The sequence below is a fragment of the Rattus norvegicus genome, chromosome 5, assembly GCF_021556685.1.
Source record: "Rattus norvegicus strain SHRSP/BbbUtx chromosome 5, alternate assembly SHRSP_T2T, whole genome shotgun sequence".
NCBI classification, from domain to species: domain Eukaryota; kingdom Metazoa; phylum Chordata; class Mammalia; order Rodentia; family Muridae; genus Rattus; species Rattus norvegicus.
The window spans coordinates 154,784,235-154,797,269 of NC_141538.1; the positions used below are offsets into that span (position 1 = coordinate 154,784,235).

Genomic DNA, 13,035 nt, shown 5'->3' on the forward strand with positions numbered 1-13,035 from the left:
CACAAGGGCTGCAGGCTGCAGTTGTTTACAGCCGTGCTTTCTGCTTCTGTTCTGTAGGCTGATGATGGTCTTCAGTTGCCAAAGAAGGCTGTGGGTGCCACGGGAAAGGTAGCCAGTTTCTCCATTGCAGTTGGGTGCCTCTAGCAGCCCATCTCGACGGGTCGTAGACATGGCAGACATTGCCAACTACAAGGATGCCGCCTCCAACCGCCACCTGCGGTTTAAGTTGCAGAGCCTGAGCCGCCGCCTGGATGAATTAGAGGAAGCCACAAAAAACCTCCAGAAAGCGGAGGATGAGCTCCTGGACCTCCAGGACAAGGTAATCCAGGCCGAGGGCAGCAACTCCAGCATGTTGGCTGAGATCGAGGTGCTACGCCAGCGGGTACTGAAGATTGAAGGTAAGGATGAGGAAATTAAGAGAGCAGAGGACCTGTGTCATACGATGAAGGAGAAACTTGAAGAGGAAGAAAACCTTACCCGAGAGCTAAAATCTGAGATCGATCGGCTTCAGAAACGAATGGCTGACTTAGAGAAGCTAGAGGAAGCTTTGAGCAGGAGTAAGAACGAGTGTTCCCAGCTTTGTTTGAGCCTCAATGAAGAGAGAAATCTGACCAAGAAAATCTCTTCTGAGTTGGAAATGCTCAGGGTCAAAGTGAAAGAGCTGGAGTCCTCAGAAGACCGACTGGAAAAGACTGAGCAGAGCTTAGTGTCAGAATTAGAAAAGCTAAAATCGTTAACCCTGAGCTTTGTAAATGAGAGAAAATACTTGAATGAAAAGGAGAAAGAAAATGAGAAATTAATAAAAGAGCTTACTCAAAAACTGGAGCAGAACAAGAAAATAAACAGAGATCACATGAGAAATGCTTCCACTTTTCTGGAAAGGAATGACCTACGGATAGAGGATGGCATTTCCTCTACACTGCCATCCAAAGAGTCAAGAAGGAAGGGCAGTCTGGATTACCTAAAGCAGGTCGAGAATGAAACCAGAGACAAATCAGAAAACGAAAAGAACCGAAATCAGGAGGACAACAAAGTGAAAGACCTTAACCAAGAGATTGAGAAACTTAAGACACAAATCAAACATTTTGAATCTTTAGAGGAGGAGCTTAAGAAAATGAGGGCCAAGAACAATGACCTTCAGGATAATTACCTAACTGAGCTGAATAAAAACAGAAGCTTGGCCAGCCAGCTAGAGGAGGTAAAGCTGCAAGTCAAGAAACAAAAGGAGTTAGGAAACGGGGACATAGAGGGTGAAGATGCTTTCCTTTTGGGCAGAGGCAGGCATGAGAGGACTAAGCTCAAAGGCCATGGGGGTGAGGTGTCTGTGTCCAAGCACACATCCCGGGAACAGTCCCCTCAGCATAAGCGGGAAAGGCTCCGGAACAGAGGGTTTGCTCTCAATGATGAACACTGTTCTCTCAGCAACAAGCAGGTTTCTTCTCCTGCCTTCACAAACAAAAGAGCAGCAAAAGCTTCCAACATGGGAGTGGGTCCGGACAGCGGGACTCAGGAAACAAAGAGAACTGAAGACCGATTGGCACCTGGGTCCTCTCAGAGTGAAGGGAAAAAGGGCAGGGAGCAGCCCTCAGTGCTTAGCCGTTACCCGCCTGCTGCCCAGGACCACACTAAAGTTTGGAGGGGAAATCCCAAGCCAGGCACTGAGAGTGGACTTAAGGGAAAAGTAGAGAAGACAACTCGAACATTTAGTGATTCCGCTCATGGATCTGTGCCCAATGATGTAGTAGGGAAAGGCGATAAAACTTCTGACTTCTCCTCTGAGGCCCACTGTGGCAAGAGAGGACAGGTCCCTGGCCATGCAAGTCAAGTGACACAGGTTGCAGAGTCTGGCTGCTCTAAGGCCATCGGAGCTCTAGCCTCATCTCAAAGGGCCTCCTCAGAAGGGCTTTCTAAGGGCAAAAAGGCTGCTAATGGCCTAGAGACTGATGCTAATTTTCCACATTCTAAAGCTCATATTTTATCAAAATATCCTTATAGTTCAAGAAGCCAAGAAAATATCCTTCAGGGCTTTTCAGTGCCAAATAAAGAAGGAGTTGATCACTCTGTAGCAGTTGTGATGGAAGACAGCAGTCAGCATGAAGCCTTGAGGTGCCGTGTCATTAAATCCAGTGGCAGAGAGAAGCCAGACTCAGACGATGACCTGGACATAGAGTCTCTTGTTACTGCCAAGTTGGTGAACACAACTATTACTCCAGAGCCAGAGCCCAAACTCCAGCCAAACTCAAGAGAAAAGGTTAAGTCCAGAGGGGGAACGAGAACGGCCTTATTTGAAAATGATAAAAATGCTGCCGTAGAAAATGACTCTGCGAAATCGATGAGATCTTCCTCCAATGCTGTAGAATTCCCAGATGCCAACTGTGCTGGGGTGAAAAACCAAAGACCCTTCAGCCCTAGAGAGGCCCTGAGGTCTAGAGCAATTATAAAACCTGTTATCATTGATAAGGATGTGAAAAAAATCATGGGTGGATCTGGAACTGAGGTTGTATTGGAGAAGCAGAAATCCACCCCTAAATCTGTGACAAGCAAAGTGACAAGCAGCATTACCATCTACCCCTCTGACAGCAGTGGTCCTAGAGCTGTCCCCACTGAGGCCCCACGGGAGAGGCATACATCTACCAGCAACATCCAGGTGGGGCCCCCCGAGCTCACATCAGTTAGCAACCACATCAGCTCCCCTCTTGAGCTCTCTATTCATAAACATGACATCACCTTGCAGCTCACAGAAGCTGAAAGAGTGGGAGATGGGTCTCCAAAGAATAGAGCAGAGACGGTGGTCTCTCGGAGCAGCATTCTAATCAAGCCATCAGATTCTGTGGAGAGGAACAGTCATGCCTTCCCAGCGGAGACAATCAGGTGGAAAAGCCATAGCACCTCTTCAGAGGTGGCCTCTTCAGACACCAGACACATCACTGTGCGGAATGCCTGGAAGAGTAAGAGAGACTTGAAATGTTCAGAAGACCCCCCAACTCGAATAGGTAGAAATGTGGAAGCTACTAACGCCTATACACAGAGGTCTTCCACAGACTTCTTAGAACTGGAACAGCCCAGGTCACACCCGCCTGAACAGGGCACTCGAAAGGTAGGAAATTCAGGGGATGCTCCTGAGCTCTCCTCAAGAAGGACCCAAAGTAGCCTCACTGCATCAGAGGTACTCACCCGGAGGAATCGGATAGGAGATGCCGTCACCGCTGCCTCCTGGAACCACTCATCAAACGTGGTGAGTCTCACTTTCCTTCCCTCAGCCTTGATCTGTTTAACAGAGGACTTAGGGAACACAGAAGGCTGGGAAATGCTGAATCTCAGGTAGGTTTGGGAGAAAGCAGCGTGACTTCCAGAACCTCTCATCTAGTTTGTCTTTTCCCTTTCGTTCTCACACAGAGGGGAGCCAAACAGAAAGTGGCATTTATTCCCTGGTTGCCTGAGATTTCCAGGGCAGTGGATAGGAAGCTCTTAGGTGTCTGTAGGATGGCAGTTCAGTGTGGCTCATTAAAGGACAGGTGAACACAGAACCAGAGTGAACTCTGCAGAAGGAAGGCTCAGGGAGTGTCTCGGACCCATGACCATGAGAATGTCTTGCCTCTAGACACACTACGAGTACCTTTTTAAATTTTAAGTTCCCTTTTATTTATTTGGTGTATGTGGGTATTTTGTCTGCATGTCTGTCTGTGCACCAAGTGTGTGCCTGGTACCCACAGAGTCCAGGAAACTGTCAGGTCCCCTGGGACTGGAGTCACCGATGGTTGTGAGCTGCCTTGTGGGTGCTGGGAATGTAACCCAGACTTTCTGAAAGTGTAATCAGAGTTCTTTTTTTTTTTTTTTTTTTTTTCCCCTTTTTTTTCCCGGAGCTGAGGACCGAACCCAGGGCCTTGCGCTTGCTAGGCAAGTGCTCTACCACTGAGCTAAATCCCCAACCCGTAATTAGAGTTCTTAAACCACTGAGCCATCTCTCCAGCCCACAGTAGTATTTTTTTTTTTAAAAGGCAGGTGACTGGGTTAACTGGACAAAACTTATCAATCTTTTAGGTGCTTAACGCTAGGGGTTCACCTAGTGTCCCTTAAAACAGCCCTGTGAGCAGTGCCAGCCTCATTTCTCCACATGAGAACAGTAAAGATGAAGGGCAGACAGACTGCTCTACTCGGTCATCCAGATGCATGAAATAACAGAGAGCTCAGACTGGAACTAAGACTCCTGTAGCCCCAGTGCCTCTCTACCCTCCCTTCCTTTCCGCTTATCCTCATTATTCTGTGACAAGGAATATTGGCAAGGCACAATTCCTAGAAGGCAGAGAAAGATGGATATCTGGGGTCTTGAAGATTTGGCTGAGTTTCTAGGGAGACCCAAGCCAAAGGACAGAATGGTATAAGGGTGGCGAAGGCCTCGATTTTTCATAGACCACATGTAAGGAGTAAGGGGCCCTGCCATGCGTCAGGGAAGCGGCTCCCACGTGTGCCACAGGGATCCTGCTCTCAGATGTCTGCTCTAAGCTCTGGACTATAAACAGGCTTCTGTTCAGTTAAGAGTCTCTTGGTCTCCTCACTTGTTCTTTATTTCCAAGGGGTTTCATACTACTCCTGCTCCCCCTCCCCCAGAATATCTCTGCAGTTCCTGTGTAGTACCGAGGACTCCCAGGGTGGAAGGTGAGGGAGGTGTCTGGTTCTCCCTGTACGGCCTGCACTCACTTCTCACTTGTTGCTCACCGGCACAGGAGGAAGGGGAGGACAGCACATTTGTTAGCAGCAGGCGAGTACACAACCCGCTGGAACACTCTGAACCGCCTGGGAAGCAGGGACTGCCAGAGTCTGAGCGAGTTTGGACTGAGGAGCGGCTACACCCAGCAAGGCCTTATGCTGAGGAAGACTGAGCCAGCTAGGCGAAGTCTGCTGCTGCTTCTTCTCCTCCTGCTTCTCAGCTCCTCCCCAATCCTGGCCTGTGCAGGACCCAAGGCCAGTTAAGCAGGCTGGATACAGGCCTTGGCTGGGAGACTATGGAGAGCCAGGCTGTGGCTCAGGTAATTTTTGCCAGTTGTCTGGACAGGACCAGAAACTACAAACCAGTCACTCAGGCCCAGCTCTCCCTGATGCATGAGTAGTCCTCTCTCCTCTCTCTGTCCCCAAGGTAGCATGGACCATTCTCTGACCCCCAAATGGGGCGTTATAGAAACCCACTACCATATAGAGGTAGCCAAAAGCTCTCGCCCCTCTCCATGGTGAGCAGTTTGTATATCAAAGCCCAGTCCCTTTTGCTCTGTTTGATGTCCTGATTTGTCTCCTCACCATATCCAGTTGGTTCTTTGTTTGCCCTAAGAGACCCCACGCACTGCCAAGAGCACATTAAGAATTATCAGCTATCGTTTCCATCCTAAGAGGCTTACATTCCTTTGTCTTTGAGTTCTTGAGAATCTGGAAACAGAAAAAGGGTCTGCTGCCCCTAAGTAATTATGGGACCATCCTCGTGTAGAAGCTTCCCTGACCTGACTTTTGGATAACCAGTTTCTTGGGGGCAGAGCAGGATGCCAAATGGAAGACATCATCCTCTGACACCAGCTTTCAGCTCACCTTCCAAAGGCACTGGAATCAGACCGATTTGTACCTCTCCCTTGCTGGGCACCGACATTGCTGCTGGCATCACCTTTGCTCTCTGGGGCTGCAAACTTCAGCTGACTTCATCATTCTCCTCTTGGGAAAATCCCTGCCCTGAGCCGACGGACCCGGCCAGCCAGCACACTCTGCCTTTTAGGAAGTGCCCAGCAAATGGGAAACAAGCAAGAATTCCTTTAGTCACTCCACAGGCAATAGCTCCACGAAAGACATGGACTGACTGCTCCCTCCCTTTGCTCCTCCATCCCCTGTGGAGGAGGCCTTGCACTTTACCATGCTGACTGCTGAAGCAAAAGCAAGCCCTCCGGATCTACGAGTAGACCATTTCAGAGATTTCATTGGAGGAAAGCCAATGCCTGCCTGTTGAGGTCCTCAGATTTATGCAGTTCAAAGTGCATTAGCCTTTTAGGAAGGCAGATAAATAAACTTTTATCTCCTTACACTAACCACATGGGGAAGTTAAGAGCTGTTTGCTTGTCACTGAATTTTCTGAATGAAGCATTGTTTCAATTCGAAGGGATCCTCCTTGGCTACCTTTGTGAAGTAGATGTCATTGCCTTATCACTAGACTAGGTATTTGGAAAGCCACTTTCCCCATTCCTCCTGGCTTTGTCACTCCTTGCTCTGTGACCTTTGGCAAGTCTTCTTGGAGCCTCCGTTTTCCCTATCTTTAGAATGAGTTGGTTTGTTTGTTTTGTGCATGTGTCCCCATGTGTCTGTCACCTGCAGATGCATGCTGGGGATTAAACACAGGACCTGGTGTGCTAGGTCAAGTGTTCTACCACTGCTGCTTCCCAGCTCAGAGTGAGTTCTATGGAGTGGATGATCTCTCAGGCCTTAACTTCGGTGTTCTACCCTTGTCTGACGCACCAACGTGAGCTGACTCTTGGTTTTGGAAGGTGATGTCCACGTGAGTCTAGGGAACATCTTTCTTTCTGCCTTCAGTTGTCTTCTGGGTCTTCTCTTTTCCTCATGCCTCTGTCATGGGGATGAGCCTGTAAGGCCTGTTTTCAGTATGAGGTAAAGGGATTGGATTGTGTGGTCTCAGGTTTATGTGGCACTTGCTCAGTGCCACATTTCCTGGCTTTCAAGCTAGGTGCTTTTTATAACGTAAGTCTGTTTGATTCCTGTTCCCGTGCCTTTCCTGTGAATTTCCTGGCCACAGGGAAGACACAGGACATCTCAGGAGGACTGAGTAGTCTCCCTTCACCCTTTGTACTTAGCACACACACACACTGGCACTTATCTGCCCTTGTCTGCATCAGACTCAGCCATCCTGCCAGGGTGTGGGGAGATCTACCACGTTTTGTTTGTTTGCTCCCAAAGGACAGGAATGACTAGCTAGCACTTGGGTTTTAATGGAGTTTTGCTAACCTGGGGCATTGCCATGTGTCTTGCCTCCCCTTCCCAACTCGATGTACAACTAAGACAGTGTTTTCAAGATCTGTTCCTGCTGCTGCTTTTGGGTTACTGGCCAGAAACTCCTTAATTCAAGGCTGCAACCTCTCACTTGCAGTGTCCTGTCACTCTCCTGTACCAGTCGGCAGCCCTGAGAGTAAAGGAAACAGACCCCTGTGGTGGTCCACCGAAGAGTATAGGAAACGAAGTCTGTGGCTCTTCTCTGCTGATAAAAACAGAGAGGTACCAAGCCCTGCCTCAAAAGATCTCACCAATATTTTTTGTCTTTGGGTGTTGAACCCTGGATTCTGGTGCTGTAGCTCCTGGTGCCAAAGTCTGTATCTTTCCACATTTTAGCAGCACCAACACCTGCTGCTATTTGAAATGTTCTGTGGAAAAGGGACAGCTGTGGGCTGCCATTTTGAAAGTCTGAGTGCAATATATTGCATTTGATTGTAACAATTATTTCAGGATATTTTGTTTCTTTAATCTGCACACTTTGTAGTCCTGCCATAAAGTAGATTTTATTTTTAAATGTCTTCAGCATTGCAAATGTTTATACTAAGCAAATGGAGGCTAGAGGGTTTAAGTCCCCTGGGCTTCATATGGATGGCTAGACTGGCTCTGATTCCAAGGTTGGAAGGCACATCACTTCTGAAGACACCAAGGTGTAACCTTTGGGCCCACGCCAGAAGCTGCAGGAAGCCTCCAAATAGAAGGGAGACTTGTCAAACCATTGTCTAATCAAGCCAAATATTCCCTGAATCCCCACCGCAAGACCCACTTTCATGACAGTGCTGCTTCTCTAGTTTGGAAAGATGGCTAAATTGAACCAGCAGGTCATGTGTCTGAGAGTTCTGAGTACTGGTCCTGGATATACTTGGCTAGAGGATGAAGAGCTGGCGAATGCCAATGACTGGTATCTTCCACCTGCTGCTGTTACCAGGTACTCTGGTATTAAAACAATCAGGAAAAGCTGCAGGGTGGCAGGCAAGGAAGCTGTGGCAGCTCTGTGTGGCAGTGAAACAGTTGAGATGAGTTGAAGGGGTATGTGTGGGCCAAGGCTGCAGGCAAGCTTGCACATCAGCCATCCGTCTCCTGCGGCAGGGGCTGGTGCCTAGAGCAATAGTGGATTTCTTGTCCTGGGCTGTGTTAGTTGTTAGTAGTGGGTCAGTAAAGGAACAGGGACTCAGAGGCTGGCCCCTGGCTGCCTTTGTGGGCATGGGTTTCTATTCTGACAAAGACTGCTTTGTAAGAGCTGCTTTTTAGGGATTGTCTTTTAAACACCCTGAATGGGGAACAGGGTTCTCCTCAACCACCTCAACCAGAGTCATAGGAAAGAGGTCCTATTTTCCTGCTGCTTCACAGCTCAGAACATGTATTGAATGGAATGTATTTTTAAGAGAATAAAGTCTATTTTTTGTATTTTAAAGATTGAGAGGGCTAGAAAGATAGATAGCCCTTAAATAAACTTAGGCATGGTAGGTCCTTCGCTGGGGCCTCAGCTGTGGCTCTGGCTTCACCGAGGCCCCTTGGAGTCTAGATGCAGCAGCTTCTACACATTCCTGCTCCAAGCATGGGACCAGAGAGGCTAGAACCTGCCTCTGAAACGCAGGGCACAGCCACAGGCAGTGGCTCAGGGCTCCTTGGGTGCATGTGTCTAGTTGAAGCTGCCTGTCTGCATGTATCCTTTGGCTGTAATTCTCTCTGTTGGCTCTGCAGCACAATATTGTAACCAATAAAGCTCCCTCGTTTCTATATTCTCCTATGAGTCAGTGATGCTGCTTCTGTCGATATCATTTCTGGAAACAGCTGTTATCTCTGGATTGGTACTGCTGGTGTGGCATTTCACAAATTTAGGCAAAATACAGAGTTAAAACTAGCAGCTAACTCTTTGCTCTGTCTTCTTTTTAGGCTTATCTGTTGTCAAAGAGAATTTCTCTGAAATTCTATGCCTTTAATCCCAACAGAATCTTTGAGTTTCAGTATAGCCAGGTCTACACAATAAGCGCCCCTCAATGGGTACAAGTACTGTCCACTGCAGCAGTAATCACCTTTCCATCACTAGCACCATTTTTCTGCTGCTGTCACTCAGGGAGATCATTTTCATCATTAACCAAACCCCAGTATAATATTCCTCAACTCAGCTTCATTTAGAGCTAGGTACAGTAGAACAGACCTACTGAAGCAAGATTTTGAGTTCAGGGCCATTGTGAGCACATATGTAATACCTTAGACAGCAGAGAAGACTTCACAGATGCTGTATTTAGAGTTTGGAGATGGGGAGATTACATTTCGGTTATCGGTGCTACTGTAAAGTAGTCTCCTAGAGGAGGCAGTTCAGTTCCAAGGTGCTCTCTGCCAAAACATGATCACCAGTACATAAGAAGCACGAAGAAACATCCCTGTGGAAACTTCCATTTAACAGACTGCCATTAAGAACTATAATGGGGGGGTTGGGGACTTAGCTCAGTGGTAGAGTGCTTGCCTAGCAAGCTCAAGGCCCTGGGTTCAGTCCCCAGCTCCGAAAAATAGAAAAAAGAAAAAACAAACAAACAAACAAAAAACACTATAATGGGGCTGGCAGAGATGGCTCCATGGTTAACAGCAGTTTCAACTCTTGGAAAGAGCCCAGGTTTGGTTCCTAGCACCCAAATGAAGGCTCATGGGCACCAGATGTGTGATACACATACATACATGTAGGCAGACACCGATAAACAAAACAGGAACCTTTAAAACAGGAGCTGAAATAGGAGTTGCAAACTTAACTCAGTAGGAGAGCCCTTGGACCTGATCAAACCCTTTTATCTTTTACATGCCTTCGTCCTCATACAAACAAGGAGGAAACAGACTGCTATTGTCAGAGGTAGGATTTTGCATTTCTAAGGGAACAACTTGTGCATTGTGTATATACAACTTTAATCCAAAATATCAAACTAATTAATTTTATGTGAGGCTGGAGAGACAGCCCAATAATTAAAAAACACGCCGTCTGGGTTCCATTACTTACACTGGATGGTTTACAGTCAGTCACCTGTGACCAGCCCTAGGAGACCCAATGCCTCTGGCCTCCATGGGCACCCACTTAAGTATGCACACCAACACAGACACACACAACTAAAAATAAATTTTCATATAAAATTATTTTAAAGTTTTATTCTCAAAATATATTAAAAAAACAAAACAACAAACACCAAATAGACTAAGAGGTTATCTTACACCACCTGCTTCTCAAGTCTTTATGGAGCTGCACTTCTAAGTCAATGGGTGAGTTCCTCTCTGTGCTGTCAGCCAAAGGAGCCAGCCTCTGCTGTCAAACTCGGAGTCCCAGCAGCTGATGACATGGGAGTCGGATCTAGTATTGCTAGAGGAGCTTGCTTACAATGGCAGCTGGCATGTCCGTTAGACCTCTTTTTCAGAACCATTTGTCTCACATACTTGGGGACTGCTGTGCAGGGACACCCGGTGTGGCCTGACGAGGCAACGTGTACATGGCTCCCAAAAACTGGTCGGCAATCCTTCCTGCTTCTCGAAGCCCACTCAGCAGAGCACCATGGACCGTAGCTGGGTAGTTGCGGATTGTATGTTCTCCAGCAAAGAAGAGTCTTGGAATTGGCTGGTGGGGATAGAGGTGGGGGGAAATCAGCAAGTTGCAAACATAACTTTACTGACTTTTGAAGAACAATCAAGTCTCCTTTGATCAGTTTACTGATGCTCAATATTCTGATTTTACTTCATGTAGTACCTGCTGGCTAAGATTGGTAAGAGATCCTAAACTCTGAACCACAAGGGATGGGGTGGGGAGAGCCTTCTTAGGCACAGGAATGTGTTTGATTTTCTGGTTCAAAGCTTGGGGTGATACTGAAAAAACAGTCTACAACCTACAAAGCCCTAATAACTCTGACCTTTGAGGCCCTACAAGCCGCCATAAAATTAGGTACAATTAAAAATAGGGTTTAAAACATTTGTATGACTAGGGAGATAGAAGAGAACGTCAGCTCCCCTGAAGCTGCAGTTCCAAGAGGCTGTAAACCATGCAGTGTAGCTGCTGGGACTGAATGCAGGTCTTCTCCAGCCACTCTTAAATGCTTAGTTATTTTCAAAACTTTTTAAAGGGGGGTGGGGGGGAGCAAGAAAAATTACTGACTCAAAGCCCATATATGAGAATAGTATTTACTCCTAAAGTATCTTAAGGACAGAATGACTACAGTCTAAAACTGTCCTAGTTCCTCACCTGTGGGGCACCTGGAATTGAGGGACCAGGAGTGATTGGCTGAGCCATTAAATCATAGTCATTTCCAGAAGATCCTGCAGCCACATAAGAATAGGAGCCCCGGGCCCAGGGATCAGCACGCCAACGAGACACCACAGTTTCCTTGGGCTACACAGAGGGAGAGATGTGAGTTAGTCATTACTGATACCAGGACGGGAAAGAGTCTTCTTATTCTTTCATAAATTCCCCTTCTTATATTTCATAGGGGCTACAAGTATTGCAGTTGGCCTGAAAGACTACCAAGACTTCCCAATGTATTCAGTGAATTAAGCTACTTGTGATGTGACCCCACATACAAAAGACAATCAAAGCAGCAGCTTCGATTCTCTGGTCATGTACTAGAGTATCCCAAATGTTTCACACATTAAAATTCCTGTCCACTCAGCATGTCTTCATCCTGACATGGAGTGTCTTGATCAGGAGCTTAAGCTGCAAACTACAACTAAGCCAAACCCCAGATCTGTTGTAAGCTGAATCCCTGCCCATCCACTCACGCCCATACCTGTGGTACTGCACTGCTGCCAAAAATCCCTTTGAGAATGGCCAGGCACCGGCCGACAATCACATCATCACTAATGTTCTCCATAATGCCAGCAGCTTCGCCTGCTACCAGAGCCAAGAGTATTGGAGCTGGGGAAACAGAACAATTCCAGTTTTTCTTAAGAGAACAAAGTCAACGAGCCACACAAAGCTGGAAACAAACTATTGTTTTCCATTCTGTCCCTAGAAACTGACCACCCACACACGACTTCCTACATAGCACCTTTAGTCCTGAACACTTAGGGTGGCTCCACAGCAATGAGGCAACATAGCTTCTGCCTAATTCAGATCCTCAACCCATGGCCGCCTGCAGCCATAACAACCCAGGGCTGCCTACATGGGTTAATTCACTGATATTCCATGACACTGGCACTGAGGACCTGTATTCAACTAGGGAAAAAGGATGGTGCCCTTCAGTATATGGATGCCTCTTCACCAGGGACTGAGTGACAGGTCAAAAACATGTCTGTGCGGCTAAGCAGTGGCTATAACTGCTGCATAGGAAACACCTGTTCCTCACTCCCTTGAAAGAGGGAATTAAATATACTTATTTAGCTCTAGTTAATCAACTGATTATAAGATAAAGTAATAGGATGGGAGACAGGAACATAAACACATTTTAAGGAAGTGATCTGAGGTTATAGGCCAACTAGATCTAAGTGTCAAAATGAGTGTCAAAAGCACTTTTTACATGTTTTCTTCAAAACACTTTGAAGTGCTTTTTTAGGATTTGCTTATTAAGTTATTAGAAAACATTAGGTATATCTGTATGAGAAAATTCTCAATATTCCTAATTCTGTTTCTGAAAGAATATGAAAGATTAAAATAGCAAAGTTACCTTTATATAAGTTCCAGAAGAGGAAGAGCTCGCCCCTGCTAGCAGTTGTACTGCCAACGTGCCCAAACAAATTGACACTTGGATCCCAGAACACACGGTCAAAACATAGCACCACCTAGCACAGGAAGGAAGCATATCAGCTGGCGGCCTCACTGCTTTTTGTAAAGCATCACTGTCCCCTTTCAAGTCATACTTCTTAAAACTTATCGACACTCCTAATCTGTTTTTGATGTAAAGAGAGAATCCCAAGTAGGCTTGGGGTTACAAAAAAGATTAAGTGTGCTTGAATATTATATAATTCAACCAGGCACTGCCAGGCCTCAGGGCTGGAATCAGACAGCTGAGGGAACAGGAAACATGGCTGCATGCA

The 13,035-nt window shown here is 46.8% G+C and overlaps 2 protein-coding genes across 4 annotated transcripts in view; one reads left to right on the forward strand and one right to left on the reverse strand.

Annotated features, from left to right (window-relative positions):
- Positions 1 to 8,777, forward strand: part of Luzp1 (leucine zipper protein 1) — a 76,691-nt gene extending 67,914 nt beyond the window's left edge. The window contains exons 3-4 of one of the 2 annotated variants that reach the window (XM_087551311.1): positions 58 to 3,235; positions 4,725 to 8,777. In XM_087551311.1, coding sequence (XP_087407437.1) covers positions 170 to 3,235; positions 4,725 to 4,880 — 3,222 coding nt within the window. In that variant the 5' untranslated portion in view covers positions 58 to 169 and the 3' untranslated portion in view covers positions 4,881 to 8,777. 2 annotated transcript variants of the gene reach the window in all.
- A 1,361-nt stretch (positions 8,778 to 10,138) lies between these two features.
- Positions 10,139 to 13,035, reverse strand: part of Kdm1a (lysine demethylase 1A) — a 55,273-nt gene continuing 52,376 nt past the window's right edge. Inside the window, 4 exon segments of one of the 2 annotated variants that reach the window (NM_001130098.1) lie at positions 10,139 to 10,630; positions 11,249 to 11,395; positions 11,790 to 11,917; positions 12,666 to 12,780. In NM_001130098.1, coding sequence (NP_001123570.1) covers positions 10,445 to 10,630; positions 11,249 to 11,395; positions 11,790 to 11,917; positions 12,666 to 12,780 — 576 coding nt within the window. In that variant the 3' untranslated portion in view covers positions 10,139 to 10,444. 2 annotated transcript variants of the gene reach the window in all.